General features: G+C 31.4%; 3 protein-coding genes across 6 annotated transcripts; 2 read left to right on the top strand and 1 right to left on the bottom strand.

The window, feature by feature from the left end:
* Nucleotides 1–878: 878 nt before the first annotated feature.
* Nucleotides 879–7,512, top strand: LOC108326188 (V-type proton ATPase subunit B 1). Its single transcript, XM_017559527.2, has 15 exons — nt 879–1,037; nt 1,796–1,860; nt 2,075–2,130; nt 2,252–2,350; nt 2,704–2,763; nt 3,468–3,579; nt 3,662–3,870; nt 4,628–4,756; nt 5,352–5,489; nt 5,694–5,844; nt 5,921–6,003; nt 6,397–6,444; nt 6,528–6,581; nt 6,657–6,740; nt 6,840–7,512. The coding sequence occupies exons 2-15, from the start codon at nt 1,803–1,805 to the stop codon at nt 7,023–7,025; spliced, it is 1,467 nt and encodes a 488-aa protein (XP_017415016.1). The 5' UTR covers nt 879–1,037; nt 1,796–1,802; the 3' UTR covers nt 7,026–7,512.
* A 2,753-nt stretch (nt 7,513–10,265) lies between these two features.
* On the bottom strand, nt 10,266–10,836 carry LOC108325366 (histone H2B.10). The gene has a single exon (XM_017558430.2). It carries the CDS (start codon nt 10,785–10,787, stop codon nt 10,380–10,382), a length of 408 nt encoding a protein of 135 aa, XP_017413919.1. The 5' UTR covers nt 10,788–10,836; the 3' UTR covers nt 10,266–10,379.
* Nucleotides 10,837–18,138: 7,302 nt separating this feature from the next.
* Nucleotides 18,139–23,176, top strand: LOC108326416 (uncharacterized). Of its 4 annotated transcripts, none has more exons than XR_001831954.2 (4): nt 18,141–18,894; nt 19,021–19,203; nt 20,693–20,778; nt 22,502–23,176. XR_001831954.2 is itself a non-coding variant. In XM_052874765.1 (3 exons), exons 1-3 carry the CDS (start codon nt 18,232–18,234, stop codon nt 19,713–19,715), a joined length of 957 nt encoding a protein of 318 aa, XP_052730725.1. In that variant the 5' UTR covers nt 18,139–18,231; the 3' UTR covers nt 19,716–19,730. The 4 variants fall into 4 exon arrangements, 2 of the variants coding, with proteins under 2 accessions (XP_052730725.1, XP_017415404.1); XR_001831955.2 differs by having other exon boundaries at nt 20,693–20,925; XM_052874765.1 differs by lacking the exons at nt 20,693–20,778; nt 22,502–23,176 and adding an exon at nt 19,605–19,730 and having other exon boundaries at nt 18,139–18,894.
* The last annotated feature ends 1,908 nt before the right edge of the window (nt 23,177–25,084 follow it).

Here is a 25,084-nt window from a genome sequence, read left to right as displayed (position 1 = left end):
AAAATCTTATCCAATTCAACATTTGTTAGTAATTATTTAATTTTTTAATAATTATTTATTTTCCTTTAAAGGATTATTCAATTTTTTTATTTTACACCTCACTCACCCAATAGTGCCACACAATCATTAAAACTGGACACCTCATCATGTTTTATCCATGGACACATGCACCTTTAAAATTTTGATGCCATTATAAAAAAGATTAACTTGATATGTTTTTTCAAAAGTTAAGATCATTTATTATTTTTTAAAAACCATTTTGAACACAACCCTCTTTCGAGGAGAAGCCTAATAATTATAACTTTCATACAACATTTATTTACACCATTTTTATCACTTATATTTTGATCCGTATAATAAATTTAACAAATTTTATTTATAGTAAAATATATTACAATAGTATATTATAAGAAAATATAACTAATTCAAACAATCAATTTTTGTAGTGATATAACAAGTTTTATATAATAAAAAAATTACAATGATATAATAAAAAAATTGCAATAATTATATTATATAAGAATAAAGATAAGCAAGATGATAAAAAAATATAACTAATTCTAATAATTAAATTTTACAGAATGCATTAAAGAATGTTTTAACTAACATAAATCTATGATTTTAACAAGATTTATGTAATTAAATATATTACGACAGTACATGATAGGAAAATATAACTAATTTTAATAATTGAAAAGAAAGATTTAATATGTCTTCAATAATTGATAACTTCCTTACTGAATATGACAGAAAATAAATGCAACGTGTCACTCTTGACACTTGACACTCTGGCATCGTGGTGATGTAGTTGGGTCCCACTTTCATTTGAGAAAAATGCAGTTATTCTTCAAACAAAGGTTAAAACCAAGAGATTTCACTTATATTTTTATCTGAAATAAATAGAAGAATTGGGATTTAATAATTTGATGTTGTGTTAAAAAATTTGGTCCAATAGATCCGTGTTGCTCACCCACAGTCCATTCCACACCCACGTCTCTCTTCCGCTTCAGATCACGAAAATCGTAAGCGTTTCGCTGGTGCGTTCTTCCCTCTTTCGATCCATTTTCTCACTACTTTTCGCTTCGATCTCACAGTCATCATTCAATTCTGCGTTTCTTGATCTCATTATTCTTTCTTTCAAATCTTTAGTATCGGTTTTTCGTTTTTCTGTTACAAAGGTTTTGGAGTTTCGAAGCATGCAAAACTAGTTCTCACTTCGACCACTTATCTACTGGAATAAAGCTACCGTGCTTTCAATTTTGAATATGACTGTTGTTTTTGGTTCTATTTAACCTTTGTTTTATTTGTTTTTTATTTGTTCCTACCTAGTTCAACCGCTTAGTTGAGTAGCGATTGGTTCGGATCAATCCGTTTTTTCACGCGCTAATGGAGTGCAATTTGGATCCGAGTATTGTTATTTTCACTCAATTTTTTGTTAGATTGAGCTTCTGAATTGTTTTTTTTCCTAAGAGAATAGGTTGTTTTTTTATTAGATATTCTGGGAACCAAGTATGTTTGAACGGGTGATTTAGTGAAAAATATCTTTACACTGTTTTTGGTGGTAACTCGCTCATCTTTCAAGGACTAATTTAATAGTTTGATTTTATTTTATTTTTTTACTGTGATGGTTTTCGTATTAACTTTGTGTTGTATTGTGTTTCTGGCATTTGCTTTGTCTTAATTTATTGTCGAGATGACTGTTTTTGAAGATTTCTGTTTATGCTTCTCATTTGTCTTTTTGATTTGGTATCAATTGACTTTTTGTACGTCTCTTCTTTTGTCTTCTTGTTTGAAGTTCCAAGATGGGCGTGGCTCAGAATGTTCACGACACGGAGGAGGGTACCTTGGAGATTGGAATGGGTATGTCTTATTAGTTTGCTTGTCTTAATTATTTTTCAACTGTGATTGGAAACCCTGTTGGTGTGTACACCGGCCGTTGATAATAAATGAGAAAGGATATTTAATGCCTTCCATTAAGCATGAAAGAGAATTTGTGAGCAAGACTATTGTACTACTGAGTTTACACACTTGATCAATCAAGAGAACTTGTGGTATTTATTCTATTATTTTGCAGAATACAGAACTGTATCTGGAGTTGCTGGACCATTGGTTATTCTTGACAAAGTTAAGGTAATGATGGCATGCTTGCCGTGTTATTCTTAGCGAATTTTCTGGTATTCTGATTTTCCCAATGTGAATGTGTTATTTCTTCTGTGACTAAAGTTCACTTCATACTGATAAACTGCAATAGGGACCCAAATTTCAAGAGATTGTTAATATTCGTTTAGGAGATGGAACTACTCGGCGTGGACAAGTTCTAGAGGTTGATGGTGAAAAGGCTGTTGTTCAGGTTAGAGCCTCATGCACATAATTATCTTCTGTACCTGCTTCTTGTTTTTGAAACTGAGTGTTGACTTTTTATGTGCTTATGTTTACACGTAAACAAAACATTAAAAGATTCCCCAGTCCTCCTAATATTGTGAGCAGTTTCCTTCGTAAGAAATGCCTTCGCTGCTGTTTACTTTACTAATGTAGTTGCAGTAACTTTAAAAGGATTGCCCAGTTCAGGAATTCCTACAAAGTGGGGATGTTGCTTATTGACTTCAGTAGCAATTTTTTTTGTCACTGCTTAGTTTTTGCCAATCTGCTAGTACAATTATCAGTGGTTCAATGTTTATTCACCTTTTCTTAAATATTGACCAGGTATTTGAAGGTACATCTGGGATTGACAATAAATTTACAACTGTGCAATTTACTGGAGAGGTACAATTAAAATTATTCGTCTAAATTTTTTTATTCCCGTCGTGAAATCATCTGCTATTTTTGTGATTTGTTGCAGTAGTTAGTAGGATCAGAATGCTAATTCTGTGTAGGACTCATTCCTAGTGGAAAACACATAGTTGACCTGATTTGGCTTTGTTTTAAAGAGTTTTCTTCTAAATTATTACGCTGAATACCTAAGACAAATCCCATTATAACTATCCCATGAGCTTGTTGAAGCTGCAGTTTTTCATCCATGAGAAAAGGATAATTGGGTTTGACCAGTTTCAATATGATTCTCACTGTTGATCTATTTACTTGATTAGTTTTCTAATTTTACATTATGCATTTATTTTTTTCCTTTTTAATTCATTTTTATTGTGGAAACTGGAGACTTCTCTTTTATGATATTATACAGGCACATGTATATGTTATGAAACATCAAAACTGTAGTAAGCATCGCGTTGGTTGCTGATTACTATTGTATTCCTTAAGTGATTATTTCACATGATTTTGTCCGTCATGAATTCCCTTATTATTTAGCCAAGAGTTTGATTATTGAATTGAAGCTGACAACTCTTCCTATGAAGTTCTTCTCTGCCTTTCTTTTGCATGTTTCTTTATTTGTGCTGGAATCAGTTTATTCCAAGTTTTGACTTTCTCCTTTCCTCTTTTTTTATTTATTTTTTATTTTTTTATGTCCACAGGTGTTAAAAACTCCTGTCTCTCTGGATATGCTTGGGCGCATATTTAATGGTTCTGGAAAACCAATTGATAACGGTCCACCAATTTTACCTGAGGCATACCTAGATATTTCTGGTATTTAACTTCCTCTGCAGTATTCTACCACTGTATGTTGACAGGTGATTTTTCCCTCCCTAATATCTTCCCAATAATTCAGGAAGTTCTATCAATCCTAGTGAGAGAACCTATCCTGAGGAGATGATACAGACAGGAATATCTACAATTGATGTCATGAATTCTATTGCTAGAGGTCAAAAGATCCCTTTATTCTCAGCAGCTGGTCTCCCCCATAATGAAATTGCTGCACAGATATGTCGTCAGGCTGGCTTAGTCAAGCGACTTGAGAAATCTGATAATCTACTTGAGGTATAGCTGATTTCCTATGGTGTATTTTTGTGAAATATGTTATAGGCTCTTAAACTATGACTTGAGGAAATTGGTAACGATTTGTTTTCCATCCAGACCCCTTAATACTATTAGGGATAGAGAAATAAATATTATTATATTGGTCATCCATAGCCGATATTCTCGAGGGAAAAAATTGTTTGCCCGATTGAAATGTTCTCTTTATAGTCAAACATTTATTACCTGTAATATATGTATTACTAGTCATATGTCTGGTTGTTTAGAGTGTTGGTTTTCAAAATTTATAATATTAAAGCATTACCTTTATTTATGTAACCTTGAAAATTAAATTTCAATATTAAACGGGAAGTATAATTTGTGCTTTCTATAGTTTCTCAAAATTTTTAAGGAACTCCATGATAGACCTGCTGTAGAAATTAGGCAGAAGATCCGTGAATTGCGAGGGAACATTTTGTATACATGAAAAAGAGTCAATGTTAAACATTTACCAGAGCAATAGTAAAATTAAACTATTCCTTATATGATTCTTGAACTCGGATAATTTCAAATGACTTGTTAATCACTAGCAGTGTTTTCATTCTTTTGAACATCTGTAGTGAACTCACATGGTTAATTTGAAATTATCTCACTTGTTTTATTTCTTACAGATCTATTGCTTCTTATTGCCTTCAGATTATTTTTGCATAATCATTTACTAACTCATTACTAGACTTTTTGTAAGATGGATGATTTTTCTCACAAATAGCATGCTATGCAGAGTGGAGAAGAGGACAATTTTGCTATTGTTTTTGCAGCTATGGGAGTTAACATGGAGACTGCACAGTTTTTCAAACGTGACTTTGAGGAGAATGGGTCAATGGAGAGAGTGACTCTTTTCCTTAATTTGGTAAGGTTTGACAATTAAAATAAGTGTTCTTTTGTTCCCCTTAGTCTGGCATTTTTTTCTTCATTTTCCCAGTTCTTTTTGGTTACTGTGCTGGAGTGTAGTTTACAAGTTAAACAATATATTAACCCTTATATTGATATGGTCTTGTAATACATGCTTGGAGCGTACTAATGTATAATTATTTGTTTAAAAAGTTCTTACATTTCAGTCATTGTATTTAATTTAAATCTAAGATCTTGATCAAGAAATATGCATGTAGTGTTAGTATGTCTATGATCAGTGCAGAACTAATTTTTGGCACGTTAATATGGGCTTAAGTGCTTATTTAAATTTAGAGTGAAAAGAAAAGTTAAAAATTTAACGCTGTACAAGCTGGTGAAGTTATAAATTGAGTAAGGTGGTATGATCTTAAAATTTTAAATTGGTCTATCAAGTTGTATTTGTGAAACACATGGTGATAGATAGTATATGATGCATTGAGAATAACCTCTCCCCATTAAAAGCGACATTCAAATGAGTTTTTATTTTTTTCATGACTTGCATGAAAGATCTAATGTCTAAAATGTCTGTTATCTGCAAATGTGAATTAATGCAGGCAAACGATCCTACAATTGAGCGAATTATCACTCCTCGTATTGCTCTCACTACTGCTGAATATTTGGCTTATGAATGTGGCAAGCACGTTCTTGTGATACTCACAGATATGAGTTCTTATGCTGATGCTCTTCGTGAGGTAATAATGTACCTTCAACTGTAATTAGTTTGGAAAAGAAGTAACAGAAGGATAGGAGACTTGAAACCTTAGTACCCTTTAATAATAGTTAAGCAAGGCATTCTTCTATGCCTTTGACTCTTGCTTGTAGTATAAGAAATGACTGAAACAATGTTTAAATATTTAAACCTTTTCAAATTGTTTGCATGACACTTTATTACATAGGTATCTGCTGCCCGAGAAGAAGTGCCAGGAAGACGTGGTTATCCTGGATACATGTATACAGATCTTGCAACAATTTATGAACGTGCTGGAAGAATTGAGGGGCGTAAAGGCTCTATTACTCAAATTCCAATTTTAACCATGCCCAACGATGGTAGTGAAATTTACAGGTTCATTTTTTCATAGTTCTTTCTTGATACTGAATGATCATATTTTGAACTTCTGCACAGATATTACGCACCCAACTCCTGATCTGACAGGATATATCACTGAGGGGCAGATATACATCGACAGGCAGCTGTATAACAGACAGGTGGGTTATTTATGTTGAAGCTTTCAGATGTAATGAACATTGTAATTAAAGAGAGCAATTGATGCAGAATGCATCCTATAATTCAATTGGTGGCTTGTTATTATTCATTGATAAATTAGTCTCCATGTGAAAAGTTTGTCTGTTTCTTCCAACTTTTAATTTTTCTATAATTTCATGGTTTAAATATAAGTTTGCAATGTTATGGTTTTATTTTTCCTTGACTAATCTAGGTGGACTGCTGTAAAAGATGTGAGCAGTGAGATTGTTGCAGATTTTGTTGTAAATCTGTGTAAATGATTTTGTGGTTGATTGGTTGCATTTAATGTTTTTGATTAACCACGTGGATTAAATATCGAAGCAGAAACTAAACATTTTAATTTTCTAACTGAGCAGATATACCCACCAATCAATGTCCTCCCATCACTATCTCGGTTGATGAAGGTAAAATCTTGTTTGTTTGATATCGAGGTGCTTTCAAGAGATAAGCATTTTTTCTGTTTCTGAATTATTGGTCACCTCTGCAGAGTGCTATTGGTGAGGGAATGACCAGAAGGGATCATGCTGATGTTTCCAACCAGGTCTGATATTGTTTCATTCATCACATAGTTATTTATACTGTTCACAACCTTTCTTATTCGTGTTTGTTTTTTCAGCTCTATGCAAATTATGCTATTGGAAAGGATGTTCAGGCAATGAAAGCAGTGGTTGGAGAAGAAGCACTTTCATCAGAGGACCTGGTCTCTAATAATATCCTATCTTAAGTACATTTATTTTCATTACGTGAAGTTTCTCTTACAGTGGTATTAATGGAACTCTTTCTCCCCTTTTATTAACAGCTGTATCTGGAATTTTTGGAGAAGTTTGAGAGGAAGTTTGTTGCCCAGGGAGCTTACGACACCCGTAATATATTCCAGTCACTAGATCTTGCATGGACCTTACTCCGGATTTTCCCTCGTGAACTTCTTCATCGTATACCAGCCAAGACTCTTGACCAGTATTACAGCCGAGATGCTGGTAATTGATGATTAAGGAAGCAAGTTCATATACCTTGGTCTCTTGCTCAACCAGTGCCTAATGTCATCGGCAATTTATTTGTTTCTTTGCTTTCTCCCACAAATCCACATTTCTTCTATGCAGCTAAATATAATAAAGGATTGAGTGAGAGTCTGTTTGAGTGCCTCATATTTTGAGTCGGTCGGTTAGTTAGAAAAGTAGACCCCATAGATGTTATGATTCCTGAGCCATTTTTTCTTTTGGTGGGGAAAATGAGTTGTGTTAGTTTGGGATGGCTGGCGTCAATTGCATTGTGGGATGTTCATGTTCCCTGGTGTTGGAATTTGTGGAGACTGCGTTCCCAATGTACGTTGCATGTTTCATAATTTTATTTATCATGTAATTTGCTTGTTTAGGATATTCATAATCAGGACAGTTGTCTTTTGGACACTTCCTGGATGTATTTATCTGCTTTAGTTTATCAATAATTCAAACAAGCATTTAAAGTCTGGGAAATCTGGCAATATTTGCATCTGTCTCTATCATTTTGTAGGCCCAACTTCCAAACCCATTATTCCGTCGTTCTTGGTGAATCCAGATATATTGGACCGTCTAAGGTAAGAGTCATTGATGATATGATAATACTTATCTTGCTGCCAATTTGAAATTATCCACGTGTTAGCTTATTCCCTGCTTTTCGCCTGACTCAAATGATGCTGTTGCTGTCCAGTGACCACACACCCACCATTTGTTCGGTGATTTACTTTCTTCCCTATTTCTGCTCTCGTTTATTTCAACTCCCAATTAAATCCTAACAACTCGTAATAAAGAAGAATAAAGATGTATTCTTTGCCCACTTTTAATTGTTCGTGTTTAATTTAATTAGGAATATAATACAAGATTAGATTTATGTTTCAAAGTATTCTTGATTTTATGTGATTCGATTACACTATATAAGATTTGATTTGTTTTTAATTTAATTTGACTTTGGAATTAAACATTTCGTGTTATATAACAATCAATTAAGTAGAATTAAAAACTCCACCACCTGACAGCTGTATTGTTAGGTTTAGAAAATGGAAAAAGGAGATTAAATTTATAAATTGTCTTCGAAAGTATTTTCACATTTTCGTGAATATTTTAAGGATTGTTATCGGAGTATATAAATAAATTAGGTCAAGTGTCTGCTTGTGTTTCAACTATTTATGAAGAAAAAGCATATGTAATAAACTATAGATGGTATGGAAGTATTGGGAATTGTCATAAGCCATTCTATTTTTTTATTATTGTTAATTATTTTTTTTTGCTAGTGATCCCATGCGATTGCTATAAACGTACAACACTTTTGAACGAGTTTCTGAGTACGTTGTCACGAAATGTTGCATTGGAGATTGACAGAAGTTATGTCAGGGTATATTTTTATCTTTGTTTTTAGTTCAAAGAGCTGTCATGTCATTGCTAAAAATATATATAGATATAGATATAAAGTATCTGTTTCTGTATCAGTTTAACTCGTAGTTACTTAAAATTATCCATTAAAACTTGTATGTTTTTATATGTTATTATATTTCGGGGTAAATATTTTGAAATATAATTAAATATTTTTCTTAAAAAACTTCAAAACGACTTTTCATGTCTTTGTTTTTAGAATTATTTAGCATTTGACAAAACATCATTTAAAACATCTTAAATAATATGAAAATCGTAATAGCGACATGCTTTTTAATGTTTATAAGCTATTTTGAGTTTTTGTAAATAACTTGTTTCACAAGAACATCTTAATTTATTTATTTTTATAAAAATGCCTTTTTCTGTTGGTTTAAAATTATGCAATGTTTTCTTTTTTACTCTCGATTTTCTATTGTGTTCTCCTTTCTATACCATCTCACCTTATCACAATCCCATTTTTATATTTTTTATTTTTTCTGAACATTTTTTAAAATTAAAAAAAAATCAAATAAAGTTGACTTGGATCAATTTATTGAAGGAGGCAAAATCGTGATAAATGCGTTTAGAGTGATAGGACTAGAAAAAATCACGAAGACAAATTTGAGTTTATTGTGAACTATAATTGTCCTATCCTACCCGAAAAGAATAAATGTATGAACAATGATTCAATCCAATTTTCTTTCTTTGAAAACATTTATTATCCCAGCTATGATAAAGACCATTTTCTTTGACCATACAAAAAATCTTTTGATTTTTTCCTTCTGAGCTTGGATCATGTACAAAGCAAGAAATGCAATTTCAATCCTAATACATTACAGCAGATTTACGACCACTCTTGTCAAGTTCAACATAACCTTGACTTGACAAATAAACAACACCATTTTGGTTATTGTAGAACAAGTTTACATTTCTGCTGTTAGGAGACATAAGCAATGTAAAAGGAAAGAGACTCAAAATTAGCACATGCATCACATACATCAGTTACAGGTAAGAACCACCGCAGGCACAAAATTACCAGTTCCGTTGCTTCTTCAACCTTTCAGAAACTCAAACATTTGAAACCGGTTCCAACATAACTGACTGACCGAGAAATAAAAATTGTTCGTAGAATTTATGGTACAGCCTTCAGGTCATAATTGTCATTATATAAACAGTCAACCATAAATTTGAAGGTTAAAGATAAAAAAGTTAAAACCATGATATCATGTAAATAAAAACACAACACTATCTTGCACACTGTTTGTCAATTCTCATGAACAGCTAAACCATAAATTTTCACTGTTATTGGTTGACGAGATCACACACTGTACATCATTTGAGTAAAATATCGCCAACAAAAACATAACAATTCAAAAGGTATACCTAATAACAATCCACTAAACATTAAACCTACTAAGCTCGGCTAAGGATCCAACAAACTGAAACAGAACAACACGATAAAAATGCAAAATAACAGAAGAGACACGTCAAAAATTTACATTTTAAATAGTGAGGGATAATACCATCAGAAACAAGTAGGCTTACAGCATTCCCTAAGGTTAAAAAGGGATAACAGCATCAGAAACAAGGAGGTTTACAGGGTTAAACACTACAGCATAATATCAACATCTACATCACCAACATTATAATTAAGAAGAAAAACACTAAAACATCAATGATATGAAAACAGATATAAAAACACATGTTTGCATAGAGAAGGGGAAAAAAACCCATTACCATTTTAGGGTATTAAACCCACAGCATCAACAAGAAATGATACATGAAAAGGGTAAAAAAAACTCAGTATCAATAAATTGCCAAAAAAATAAACAAGGAAAAAATTGAAAAGCTGCAATATATATTTAAATTTAAACTTGCCAGAAAGCATGAAATGACATTACAGAGCAAGGGTTGAAAATATACAGACAAAAAAACCCTAGCTCCAATAAAACGGCTTAAGAACTAGTAAACTTGGTGACAGCCTTGGTGCCTTCTGAGACGGCATGCTTAGCGAGTTCACCAGGGAGGACAAGACGAACGGCAGTCTGAATCTCACGGGATGTGATTGTAGGCTTCTTGTTGTAACGAGCCAATCTAGATGATTCTTGTGCGAGCTTCTCAAATATGTCATTGATGAAGCTGTTCATGATCCCCATTGCCTTGCTGGAGATCCCAATGTCAGGGTGAACCTGCTTCAGAACCTTGAAGATATAGATTTTGTAGGTTTCCACATTCTTCGCCTTTCTCTTCTTCTTCTTGTCACCGGAGGTAGCATCCTTAGGAATCTTCTTCTCTGCCTTCGCCTTCTCCGGAGTCTTCTCCGCGGGCTTTTTCTCAGCGGGTTTCTTCTCACCCTTGGCCATGGATTTGTTAAAGAAGGTTTCAGAGATTCCGAAAAGGATGAGAATAGTGATTTTGAAGAAAAGGTGGACAGTGTTTATATAAGAATGGTTCGTGGAAACTGATTGGTTGGGCCTGTGTTACATGGATCGATGACGTGGCACGATGAATTTTAGTTTTGGAGGGAAATTTCCTAATCTCGATTTACTGTTTTCATTTTTTTATTTTAGAATAATTTGTGCCTGATTTTGTTTTCGCCGTATTTTTGGAGTCTTTGCATGTTTGAAAATAAATTTTCAAATATAAATAAAATCAAACTACTCTTTACAGCATCTACACTCTAATATATATATATATATATATATATATATATATATATATATATATATATATATATATATATATATATATATATATATATATTAATATCGAAGTTTTTTATTTTGTTCAGAATCTTAAGTAAGTTCTTAGTTTTTTTCTAATTGGATTTTTATTTTTGAAAAATTAAAAATAATTAAGTCTTTTTCCTTAGTTTCGTAATAACATTCTTAAATGAGTTATCAGTTCTTGATTTTTATGAATTTTTTAATTATTTTTATTTTTTATTTATTTTTAATTTTAATTTTTAAAAAATAAAATAAAAATGTCATATGTCAAACTGGTATTGTGATACGTGACAATGACACAACACTGACAGTATCACATGTCATTGTCACGGTACATGTTATTGTATTAGTCTGAGTTTGGTCTTGTATTTTTATTTTGTCTTAATTTGGTTCTTCTACTTTTATTTTGTCTCAATTTAGTCCTAATTTTAAAAATTAAACAATTTTGTCTATCTCCAAACTCAAACAAAATTTAAATTGTATATAAATTTTAACAAATATTTTTATTAAAATTGATATTTTTATTAAATATTTTTAACAAGATTAAGTTTGATTATATTTTTATTTAATTAACTATATAAATGTTAATTATGTTTTTTAAATATACCAAGAGTTAAAAAACAGTCACATAGCCTATTGAACAAATTATTGATGTGAAATTTCATTTTTTTAAATAAAAAATTTGAGAAAGTTTTCGTGAAAACGGTAATTAAAGGTAGTTTCTTCTTTCATGACCTTCCATAGAAACTTTTTGCGAAAATTCACACCAGCATGTTATGTCACTCTATTTTTAAACCATTATAGATATATTTAAATAACATAATTAACATTTATATAATTAAGTAAATATAAATATAATTAAATTTAATATTGTTAAAAATATTTAATAATAATATTTTTTAAGATTTATATACAATTTAAATTTTGTTTGAATTCGAAGAGGGACAAAATTGATTAATTTTTAAAACTAAGACTAAATTGAGACAAAAGAAAAATACAGAGTTCAAATTGAGACACAATAAAAATATAAAGACCAAATTGAGACTAATGCAATGACATGCAGCCTAACAATGACATGTGGCACTATAAGTGTCATGTCACACTGTCATTGCCACGTGGCACAATATGAATTTGACATGTAGTATTTTTAATTTTATTTTTAAAAAAATAATTCAAAAACGAGGAACTCACACGTGTCACCTCCTTTAACGTTGTTAGTATAGAACTAACAACAAAAACCTAATTGTTTTAATTTTTCAAAAATAAGAACTTAATTGAGAAAAAAAATAACTAAGAATCTAATTAAGACTTCTTAGCAAAACTAAGAACCTTGAAAATGATTAAACATATATATATATATATATATATATATATATATATATATATATATATATATATACTTAAAAACATTTTAATATCATAAAACTCGAAAAATAATAATTCATAAAAAAAAAAAAGGTGTACAAAATTTTTTATAATTCATTATATAAAATTAGTAGAGATAAAAGGTGTCCTTCTTTTAAAAATTTATCAAACTACCAAATAATTAATTATAGGTTTAACCCTCAGATCGTCCTCATATGTTGTGGAATTCCAGGTGGGTCCTTGTTTTTTAAATTGCCAAATTGGGTCCATATATTTGTAAAATTGAGTCAATTTTGTCCTCTTTGTTAAGTTTTGAAGTTGAGAGATGTTGAGCTGTATTTTTTTTAAATGGCATGACATTATGTATTAAATTGAATGAGTTATGTGTTGTATAATCAACAATTCCATGTGGAAAAGTAAATCTGTTATGGTCTTGGGACCACACTACTTCTTCCTCAACTGCACACTAACCCGACGAGCCACCTCTCCGCTAATGTGAGTGGAGGAAATCGTCAACGACGCGTCGGAGGAGTACGAAGCGTTCATCGAAGATAGGTTTTTCAGCACGGCCTGGTGACGCTCCTGCCGTCGCAAAATAAACGGAGGAGGAGCGGAGATGCATTGCAGTGGCGCGTTTGAAAGCGCCACCGGCTTCTTCTCTGTCTCCGGCGTCAATTTCTTCATCGGTTTGCGTCCACTGACTGTGGGTCGGACTTTATTACCTGCCGGGACGAGCACTGGACGCACGTCGGGGTCGGCGATCGCGAAGTTCATGGATCGGACTTTGGGTGGGTCTGACATTGCAAACCCTGCACTCAAAAACCTCTCTTTTCAAACCCACTCTCAGGTCAATGTCGAATTCGAAATTCAAATTTTAAACCTTCTCAAACAGAATAAAAAAAGCTATTTGAAATTTGAGTAATGGGACTACTTAGCAGGTTCGAAGATTGGTGATGATTTTTCATGGTGGCTCTTGAGACACGGAGTGGTGGTGTTGATTTGAAGTTCGTGATTTTGGATTTTAGGGTTTATTTGCAAGTTTGATTTGCGGTTAAAGCTCTCGCAGTGGACTCATGATTCAAGGGTTTTCCTTTTTTCTGGTTCTATAATTTCTTATTTACAAGTTGGATTAGTGAAGAAGGTGTGAAGGTTGGATCAATGAAGAAGGTGTGAAGGTTGGATCAATGAAGAAGGTGTGAAGGCGTTTTTGTTTTTGGTTTTGCAGGTTGCGGTTTTGTGAATTGTTGATGAAGGCGCGAGGCTTCTGTGCGATGAAGGCGAATTAGTGGTTCATGGTTTCACGTTCTCGCGAGGAAGACGATGGAGGCTTCGCGTGGCAGTCACTAAGGTGCGACTTGGGATTTAAGGTTTTTCTGGCTTTGGTTTGAGTTTGCAGGTTGACGAATATGGAGAATAAGGTTCCCTGGTAGGTTCTATTTTTGGTGGTGCGTTTTCTGGTTGGGTTAGAAGAAGATGGTAGATCCGACGAGGTTGACACTGGAAGGTTGTGGCTTAACGGTGTTGATGGTTGTGTAGCACAGTGGTGGTTCTGGTGAGGATGGTGGCGGTGCATGGCTAACTACGGTTAGGGTTTCTATGGAGAAGACGAAGTTAATGGGTGAGAGATTTTTTATTTTTTTTTAATGGAAATTTCTGATGGTAAGAATTTACTTTTCCACGTGGAATTGTTGATTCTACAACACATGACCTTTCAATTTAATACACAATGTCACATCATTTAAAAAGAAATAGCTCAACAGGTCGTCTGTCAAAACTTAACAAAGAGGACAAAATTGGCTCAATCTTACAAATATATGGACTCAATTTTGACAGTTTAAAAAACAATGACCCACATGAGATTCCCCAACAAATATGAGCTATGAGGGTTTAAACTTTAATTATAAAAATAAACAATTTTTATAACTATCTTATTATAATTAATTATTTAAAGTTAAAAAGACAATTGTTAAAGACATTAAATATTAAAATTAATTATTAAAAAGGTAAATTGAAGTTTTATTAATATAAAGATAAAAGTGTGATTATTTGGATTAAAAAGAAATTTAGTAAAGAAACGAAGGAAATTGAAAATAAAGCTTAAAAAAATTAGTGGATATGCGATAAAATTGATAAATTAAAAGATTATTTTAATTAATAAAATTGAATGATTATAATTTAATTTCTTATTATAAAATATAATTTATGGTGAAATATATTAAAATAAAATAATGATAATTCATGCACCTAAACTTAAAATAAGATCGGAAAAATTAATAAAGTTGACCGTTATATTAAAAATTAAGACTCAATTTTTTTTTATATATTGAGCTGAAATGATATTAATGCCAATCAGACTTATTTTCAATGAGTATATTTTTTTAAAAGAGTTTCATTGTCTTGAAAACATCTATAATATGACACGAGTTTAATCTATATAATATATTAACATTAATGTTACCTCAAATCCTAAAAATATTAAACTTATGAATTTCTTTTTTATAATATTTAAATTTGTCACCTTTATTAAACATAGACCTAAATTTATGCTTAAATTAAAAAAATATTAAAAAGTATAAATATAAGTCTATATTTTATATTGAGTAAAAATAAAAATTAAATTAAATTCAATATAATTGAATGATATTTTCTCTTCCAATCTTTTTAATACAGTGAAGAAGTTATAAAGCTATCATTATATAGTATTCAATTGTATTAAATGCAATTCTAACTCTTTTGTATATTACTCCTTTATTTTTATTAATGGTGTTTTTAATTATTTTTTTCTGTAATATTTATACTGGAACTGGACAAACTAAAATATATGTAAACGTAAGGAATAAAATGTTATGTTGAGATTATGGAAGTAAAAGGATAATTTATGTAAACTTAGCAATATTTCTTTGAATTTCTGTGACAGGTTTATTGTGTTGGGATGGAAGTCTCTGGGCAGAATATTGCTAAGTGTGACGAAGAGAAAACATTGAAGTGCTTGCTTGATGCATTTGGCTCTGCGTTTTCTCTTGAAGAGATAGCTTCTGCGTATAATGCTGACTTGGCTGGGGAAATTTTGTTTGAAATGCAGGGAAGCTTCACAGGATCATCTTCAACCCTTGATTATCCAATGCAGATGGGTCTTCTGAAAGATGGGTATTCCATTGAAAATTCATTCCATGAAAGGAAAACTTCAAGGCCCAAACTTCATAACGAACGAAATTAGACTATTTCATTATAATTATATTTTTCATTTGTTCTTTCATTATAATTGATAGATTGATTAATTATTGTTTGAGTTTTAAATTAATTAAAGTACATTGTTAGCTGAAGATCATCATACAATTGATCAAAGTAGAGTCTAAATAAAATATAAGACATTTTTAGATTATTCATAATGAATTCAACTAAAGTGCATTCTCAATCAAAATTTGATGGAAGTCGTATCCGAATCAAATTAATATGCAATTAAGTGTAGTATAAATTAGGAAGTGATTCCTAGGTCGTCTCCCCAGGACTAACATTTGGTTCACTTATTAGATCAAACACGTGATGGAGGGTTTTGTATGAATAGATTTACGAACTAAATTGACTAATTAAAGTACAAAATAAACACACAGGTTGATTTTCAATGCAAGATTAACAACAATCAAACATTATTATTATCCCTAATCAAACACAAATTAACCAATCAAAGTACATTCTCAATTAGTAGCAATAACACGTTTAATCATGTGAAAGTTCATAAATTCAACTAAAGTACATTTTCAATTAGTAACAATAACACGTCTAATCATGTGAAAGTTCATAAATTCAACTAATGTACATTGTCAATCAAATTTTTGTGTGTTTAATCATGTATATTTTTACATCTCCTCACTAGATTAAAAGTTAATTAATCAGAGTAAATTCTTAATTAATTATAGTTGAAATTCTTAGTACCAATCAAAGTACATTCTCAATTAGTAGCAATAACACGTTTAATCATATGAAAGTTCATAAATTGAATCAAAATAAATTCTGAATCAAACATACAAACCTTTGAACTCATGATTAATGAGTACATATTCAAACACCTTATGATACAAAAATCATTACTTTTAATATGATTGAGAGACGAAGGACGTAAAATAAGAATAACTCAAATCAATAATCAAAATAATTAAGTTCATTAATTGAACTTAACCTCATAATCCATAATGAAAATCTTCTAGCAATGAAGTAGAACACATGGTAAAATAAAAGTGAGAAGAGTGATGGATGATTGCTTATAGTGGAAGAGTATGAATGAATAAATGAGTTTTTATTTCTGTCTCCCTTTAGTCTCGCTTGATTGAGTTTTTTCTCAATATTTTGCTGGTAAGATCTTTTATCTTATATCTTTCAAATATTCAACAAATTGAATCAATATTTAAGAATATTTCTTAGATATTTTTAGTTCATATTTTTAAATTAAATTAACTATCTTTAAATATCAACTGAATTGTCTCTGAAATTTCATTTACGTCATTCTTAATCTTCCAAAATAGCAAAAAAGTATTTGGAATTTCCTTTAATAAAACTTTTAAATGAATAAATAAACATTAGAATATCCAACTTAATTTATGCAACTAAAAATCACATTTTAAGCATTTCTAATTCTTAAACCCGATAAATGCAATTGTCACACATTCACTTTAAATCAACTATTTAAACACAAGAATCTTATCAAAATTTTGAATTTTAAAGCATAAATGTGGAAATAAATATGCACTCATCAACTATAAGTGCATCAGAGCATAAAATTCCTATTATAATCCATTATGTGTAGCTATAATCTATGTTTACCACAAACTTTTCATTAATATTGAACATGTGACGTCAAATATTTAGAATCCTGATCAATTGCAAAATTATAAACATTTCAAATAAGAACATACCTAAGTACATCCTGATATGTATTTATAATAAATATATCACTATAGTAAATGATAGGATATAATAAAATTTATATCATAAAATATCATATAACTTATAATAAGATATATTACCATAGTATATGATAAGATATAAGAAAATATTATATAACTTATAATAAGATATATATTACTATAGTATATAACAGTATATATGATAAGATATAGTATACATCATATCCTAGTATGTATTTATAATAAATATATTACTATATTATATGATAAGATGTAATAAAATTTCTATAATAAAATATTATATAAGCTATAATAATATATATTACTATAGGATATGATAAGATATAATACAATATATACAATAGTATATGATAAGAAAATATAACTAATTTTTGTAGTGTTTTTAATAAATTTTATATAATAAAAATATTATAATAATATAACGAATTCAAATAATTAACTTTTACCGAAATTCAAAATTTCATGATTTTAGAAAATATATATAATACAAATATTGCAATAGTTATATAATATAAGAAGCATGGTGATAAGAAAATATAACTAATTCTAATAACTAACTTTTCCCTTTACAGTAACATATAATGGAAATTTTGTATTTATTAGAAAGATTTAATGAAATTTTTTATTTATAAGAAAGATTTAATATGTCTTCAATAATTGATAATTTCCGTACCGAATATGATATATCATTCAACGTAACCACGGATTGCTGCATTTCATTCTCAAATTGAAGTGCCGTGTTGACAAGGTTAGGGTTAGGGTTTTGAGGCGCGGGAAAAGAGTTTTGGGGAAAAATGGATGCCCAGATTGATCACTATGCGGTGCTAGGGTTACCATCGGGAGAAGAAGGTGCCAAGCTAACGGAGAAAGAAATCAACAAGGCCTACAGATGGAAGGCTCTGGAACTGCACCCCGACAAGAGGCCCGACGACCCCAACGCCGCCGCCAACTTCCAACAGCTCCGCACATCCTACGACATTCTCCGGGATGACAAGGCCCGTAAGTTATTCGACGAACTATTGCGTGTCAAGCGCGACCGCGAGCTCCGCCACTCACAGCGCGATGGAAAGCGCCGCAAGATGGTTTCCGATCTCGAACGCCGGGAGCGCGATGCCAACGCCCCCGACCTCGCTGCCAAGGAGCGTGAAGAGGAGGCCAGGATCGCGCGCCAGCTCAAGGAGGAGATCGCTAGAATTCGTGCCATGCACGGCATGAAGGCGGCGCCACCACCTCCACCGGAGACGGAGAAGGAGAGTGGCCGTGGCCGTGCTGGTGGGGGAGGTGGAGTGGATCCAGAGAAGGTTCTGAAGGTTTCTTGGGAAAAGGTGGGTGAGGATTATTCGGCTGATAAGTTGAGGCAATTGTTTTCAGAGTTTGGTGAAGTGGAAGATGTTGTCATCAAAGGGAGCAAGAAGAAGGGTTCTGCACTCGTTGTTATGGCCACTAAAGAAGGAAGTGTAAGTTTCTCCTTTCCAATTTTGTTTATTTCGGAGTGAGGTTTTAAATTGATGGTGTTTTGGTAGAAATTGTTGAAAATAGACTTTATTCCAGGTTTACTAATCTGTAATTGTCGTTTTATCCAGGTTGCTGCAACGGGAAGTGTGATTGGTCATCTTGCTAATCCGTTGCTGGTTTTACCTCTTAAACCGGCAACTATTGCAGATTCTTCCAGTTTTCCGAAGTCTGCTGAAACTGCCAAATTGAGTAATCTGGTTGGTGCCGGGTATCAAGCTTTTGAGGATTCTGTTCTGAAGAAACTGCAAAAGGTTTGCCATTTGCTTGTATAATTTTCACAGTTTAAGTTGTTTCGAGCTGCGTTGTTCTTTATATTGAGTTAGTGTGTTTTCTTGTTAGAATTAAGTTGGTCTTGAATTTGATACGGTAATTTTCGAGCATTTGATACAGTTTAAGTGGAATTTTGATTTAAATTAGTTAATTTCTTTTCAACTTAGGTTTATATACTGTTAACTTAGTTTTCTGATGTGAGTATGATTTTGGGATCATTATCCCTCTGCTTTATTTCAGTTTTTTGTGATGAAATTTTTATCCTTTTCTGTTAGTTGTATAGTGAAATGGCTATCAAAGTATATTGTGTAGGATGCTGTGATTTTCCAATAGTTTTTTCCAAGTTCAATTTAATTTGAATTCAAGGTCCTCATATTTGCAGTCACGACCCTATTTACTTATGGAAGCCGATATGGGTATTGTGGTTTGTCTAGCGTCTTGTATCCCCTTGTCATCTATAGCGAGTGTCAGGTTTATCGAACTTTTATGTTAACAGTATATCAACTTTTATGCATTTTATTTCTTTTTCATACAACTTAGCTTTTTATATACACATATATAGGAGTGAAGATGAGCCGGGTCAAGCTATTGTGGTTGGACTTGACTTTGGAAAAAAATCAGATGCTTAAGCTTTGGTCATTTATTTAATCTACATATTTCCATAATCCATATTGGAACACGCACATTACACAAATGAACTACTCACGAGCTTTAATGTTAGCTTTTAAATATTTGGCTTGGTTCATTTTAATAATTGAGCAAAATCTCAAGTTTGATTTTGTTTATTTAACCAAACAAATATACCTAAGGAGTAATTAATGGGTTGAGTCCAGTTAGTTTGACTCATTTACACCCCTTCACACATAAATGTATATTTCAACTGGTCTGTGACTTCTGCTGTATTCTCTCCGCTATATGAAGTAGCTGATAACTAGCTTTCTGCAATCCACAATTAATAGCATTGAACATTATCCAATATATGGAGTTTGTGTGCTTGATTTTAATTGAATTCAGTGGTGGTGGTTGATCTATGAATGACATTCTTGTGTCACGAAGTAACTGTGGCAGAAATGGATGCACTGTTTTCAATTCTATATCATGAAGCTGATATTAGTCCAAATCTGAAACACTTGTACTTGTAATGTTTGGATGATCTAGTTAATCATGGATAAATGAATCTCTAATGTTTGTAATTTAATTTTCTTAGCTGTTGCCGTTCTATTGCAATGAAATTCTATTAATCCTAAAAAAGTCTTATTATTTGACTCTGATAATTGAAAAGGAGAATAACAGTTTAATAAGAGTAATTCACTAAGCTTGAGAATCCGTCAAGGATGAGTTTTGAACGTGTTTTCTTTAATTTTGATGAATAAACTGCTATTCTCAGTATAATGTGTTCATGTGCCTCCTAATACGGTTTATGACACCTGTCACTGATACCCTACCTGTTTTATTTACTTCTCTGTGCAGGCTGCAGAAAAACAAAAATGATGCTGTCAGACTGATAAGCATAAGATTCAATTATTTGGCTTGGTCATCCCCAATTCTATGTTTAGGTACAGAAATTACCATTGTAATAGTAATCTGTCAACTGATCTTTCTGTATCCAGATATACTAATTGAGGAGTAGCATACTAGAGACGAATGTTCACTGTAGAAATTTTATGTCATCATCTAGTTGGGCTTGGCCAGCATATTACATGGTACAAACTTTATGATTCTCCTACAGAACTGTGACTGGTACATGGGTGCTGAAATTTACGAAACAATGTGAAATTTAAATCACTGTACATTCTCTGACCCCAGGCTGAAGTTTTATTTGATCTTATCTTTGTTTCTTGTGTTAAATGGTTGAAAATTAATAAGAACTGCATTAAAATGCCTTTTTGCTACACTACCGGCATGATTTTTGAAGGTGAAAAAGTTAATGAAAAACCTGACAATGCTATATGGAATGGATAAAAAGATACTATATTGTCAATATAGAATGACCTGAGCTTCAAGCTTCGTTACATAGTAGCTGAACTTATTTTTTATTAACAGAAGTATGTTTTTTTGCACCGCAGAATCTATGTTAATGAGTCTTGTTGATTTTTTAAACTAAGGTCCTTGGGTTTTCCATAAATCATGACAGTGGTAAAGATGTGAACTTGGTTAAAATAGGGTGATATGTTCTTGAGTGATATTGTTTTTGTATGCATGAATAAATTTTCTGAAAACTGAGTTATTGCACAGTTGGGTTAGTCCATTTTTTGCCAAGTCTTGGGAAAGTTCCTTTCCAATTTCTTATCGTAGATACGAATAAAATACAGCATAATTTTTAGGTTACTTCTATGCTGAATGCTAAAGAATTTATATGTATGTAGCCCTGGTTTCAAATTTTAAACTCTGTTGGAAAATTGTTTTTGTTTTTACCTCCTTTGAATTCATGTCTGTTGTTTTCTTTTTAAGTGTACTTCCTGTTCGGTTCTGAACATATGTTTGAGGATTATTATTGTCAAGTTGCTTTTAGTAATGGGAAAGCATGACTACTTTCCCTTAATAATTTGAAACTGCTCTCTCCCTCTCTCTCTACACACATTCTGTGATATTTGATAGTGTGTACAGATGAAATGAATTCTTCCTAGTTTCATTTTATTTTTCCTTACTTCAGGTTAAGAAAGTAAAATAAAAGATGCCTAACTCTTAATGCCGTATGGTTTTTGTTTGATTTTTAAATTGATTCATCCTTGATAATAAAATAGGGTAGAGACTAGATAACTAAATTTTCTTTTAAAAATATTACAAATCTTACAAATAGAAGTATCGAATCATTGTAAAACATTTCCAATTCCAAATAGGCAGAAGAGAGAGTTAGGAGCTGAGTTATACGGATAGCTTGGTTTATAGCAAACCATACTAAGAGAGTTGAGTGTTAGTAACACATTTCTATCTGTTAAAAATTATTTTAAACTACAAAATCATGAATTATTCATTAAATATGAGGGGGAAATACAAAGTTTTGTAATTTTCAATAATTTTAACAAATAAGGAAGAGTGTCGTGCATAAATGCTGGTATTTTTCTTCTAAGAAATAATTATTATGTTTTAAGTTGATAACCAAAAGATTAGTTCTGCAGAATTATCTACTATGCTTAGAAACACTCGTGCCTTGTACTCAATAAAATGGTCACTTGATGATCGGATTGTATTAGGGAGGGTGTCACAGGTTTGGCTAGGAATGTATATGTTAGCACTAACTGATCTGTAACTGATTTTCTCTACTTAATTGATTCTCAGGAATCTGCAAACCTCTGGTGTTTTAATTCAAGAGAAATATCTTTTGTTGAAAACCACAAGCTGGAAATTGAATCAGTTGTGTGGTTTTAATGTCATCTGGGCTCAATGTCACATGCCGTTAAGAGCAGATAAAATCAATACTGCTTGCAAGCAGGTGGAAAGTCAGAAGCCATCAATTCCCACCAGGATTGCTTATAAACTCAGTGTCAGTTAAATCCTGTTCTCTGCTGTCTGTATGCAGCACTTAAATGGGAATGGAACTCGGATTAAACTCAGATTCTAAGACCACTTTTGGAAAAGCTCTCGCTCAACATTGCATTGGATAGAAGAATAATACTGTGGACTATGCCTCACTCAGCCATCCATGTGTGCTAGAATAATAAATAGTTGTATAAAAAGACTAGAGCTTTAGAACGTGCTGTCAAGTACCGAGGCTTTCTGAAAATACCTTTTTATACTGTTGATTGCCACACGACTGCACAACATTATTATTGTTTTTTCTGATGTACATTTCAAATAATCCATGAATTGATGTATTAAAGACAAACCTGAACGATGCAATACCAAATCGGTAACCTTTGGAGGTAAAGCAGAAGGGAGGAATTACACTTGAGCCCGTCAAAGTTAATGTTTAACATAAAAAGGTGCATAATGACCAATAACCAATGAAAAATATAGCCATGCTTCTTTCTAAGTATTTCGTGAACGCACGGGATAAACCAATCAGGTAGCTGGTTCAGTCAATGGCATTATTTAAATAATGATAATAATAGTTATACCAAAGGCATTAAACCAACGCAAAGGAATTAGTATTTTTGTTACTCGTCATTTAATTACTAATCTGATCTTTTAAAACGGGGGTTTGAAATTTTAGAGTGCTTTTTTAGACTTATTAATTGTTAAACTTGTTTCACTTGAAATCTTAGATGATTCTCTCGCCTTTGTATTAAATAGTTTGCACATTCCATGTTGGCTGGATTCCGATATCTATGGGCAGAAACAAACCACAGATCTCTTATTCTTTTATGATGCTAAAATATTGGTGGCAGAGGCTTAGAGCACCATGTGGATGTGATTAAGGATATGTTTCATTCCTTCTATATCTGGACAAAATGTTCATACTCACATATCCAAACTTTATTTCTTTTTCTCGAAAATGTGGATCGGGACGGATTTAGCTTTCTAACTTTTTCGAGAAACTAATATTTTGAGTGTGAAACTAAACATTAATGTTCGACAACAGATGAAACAATATGTTTAAAAAACAGCAAATATCGTTAAGATAGACTCTAACCATATCTGTGATGTCATGTTAAGAAGTGAGTTTAAGTTTAACTCAACCCCACAAAATTGACTTATAAGGGGAGGTTTGCACTCAATTATATATATATATATATATATATATATATATATTCTAAATTAGTCTTATCTCTAGTCGATACGAGACTTTCAACGGTTAGTTTTGTAAATATTTTATAAAAGGTTTTAGTGTTGATTTAAAAATTAGCCTTTAGTAAATTTTAGACGATAAGCTTTTTTTGCACCACTTATGATTGATGAATAGTGATAAGGAAGTTTGGTTGTATAATTAAAAGGGATAGTGATATAGGTTTGTTAGTTCAATTTTTTTGACTTTGGAGTATAAAATTGGGTTAGTGGATTTGGAAATTGAATAGAGAGAAATTATGATTCAACTCCTTTCATTATCAAAATATTAACAATTAATATTGTAAGAAAAAAAATGGTTGGTGAGATTCATGAAACTTTGTTATAAGTGTTTTATAAAAGGTTTTATAGTTGATTTAGAAAATTAGCCTTTATTAAATCTTGGATGATGAACTTTTTTTTTCCACCACTTATGGTTGATGAGGAGTTATAAAACGATTTAGTGATAAAGTTGACAAAGTTTAACTTCCTCCCTTAACACTTGACACATAAGATAGGTTTAATAGATTTGAAAAATAAGACGAGAGAGATTTTAAGTTCAATTAGGCTCTTATTAAAATACTAACAATTAATATTATAACAATAAAAAAAGAGATATTAATGAGGTACATTAAGATTTGCTGGAAATATTACAAAAATGTTAAAATATGATGTTCATTAATATGAAATATGTTAGAAATTAATAAAACTCTTCAACATTTTATTCTTTGCAATTTTATAATGTATATGTTTTTTCTAGGCCGATTGAAAAGCTCTTTTGGTCTGTGTCCTATCTTTTCATCATTGAAAACGTGTTTTGTATTTGTTAAATGTGCTTACAATATATACAGTGATAATATTGTATTTTAAGGTAGTTTTTTTACATTGTTTATAATTTTAACGTGTGTTAAAATCTTATATTTATAATAATTGTGTGTACGTATTTTTTAAAATATTTATAAATTATTTAAAATTTTAAAGTAATAATTAAAAGAATAAAATTGAAAAAAAATAAAAGGTATATATATAATTATAAATATATAGTTATAAATATAACTATAGATAAAATAAATTTTAGTTACTAAAAAAAATATTATTATAAATAATATTACAAGTAATTTTTAAGTTTGAAAAAATAGTTACTAAAATAATAAAATA

Source organism: Vigna angularis, chromosome 3 (assembly GCF_016808095.1).
Source record: "Vigna angularis cultivar LongXiaoDou No.4 chromosome 3, ASM1680809v1, whole genome shotgun sequence".
In the NCBI taxonomy this organism is placed as follows: domain Eukaryota; kingdom Viridiplantae; phylum Streptophyta; class Magnoliopsida; order Fabales; family Fabaceae; genus Vigna; species Vigna angularis.
Note: the sequence above shows the minus strand (reverse complement) of the source record. Positions and strands in the feature narration are given on the sequence as shown.

Coding starts and splice junctions, on each gene's coding strand:
- LOC108326416 (XM_052874765.1), top strand. CDS start 18,232: ATGGATGCCCAGATTGATCACTATGCGGTGCTAGGGTTACCATCGGGA. Junction 18,895..19,020: donor TGGCCACTAAAGAAGGAAGT/GTAAGTTTCTCC, acceptor CGTTTTATCCAG/GTTGCTGCAACGGGAAGTGT. Junction 19,204..19,604: donor TTCTGAAGAAACTGCAAAAG/GTTTGCCATTTG, acceptor TCATATTTGCAG/TCACGACCCTATTTACTTAT.
- LOC108326188 (XM_017559527.2), top strand. CDS start 1,803: ATGGGCGTGGCTCAGAATGTTCACGACACGGAGGAGGGTACCTTGGAG. Junction 1,861..2,074: donor TACCTTGGAGATTGGAATGG/GTATGTCTTATT, acceptor ATTATTTTGCAG/AATACAGAACTGTATCTGGA. Junction 4,757..5,351: donor TGACTCTTTTCCTTAATTTG/GTAAGGTTTGAC, acceptor GAATTAATGCAG/GCAAACGATCCTACAATTGA.
- LOC108325366 (XM_017558430.2), bottom strand. CDS start 10,787: ATGGCCAAGGGTGAGAAGAAACCCGCTGAGAAAAAGCCCGCGGAGAAG.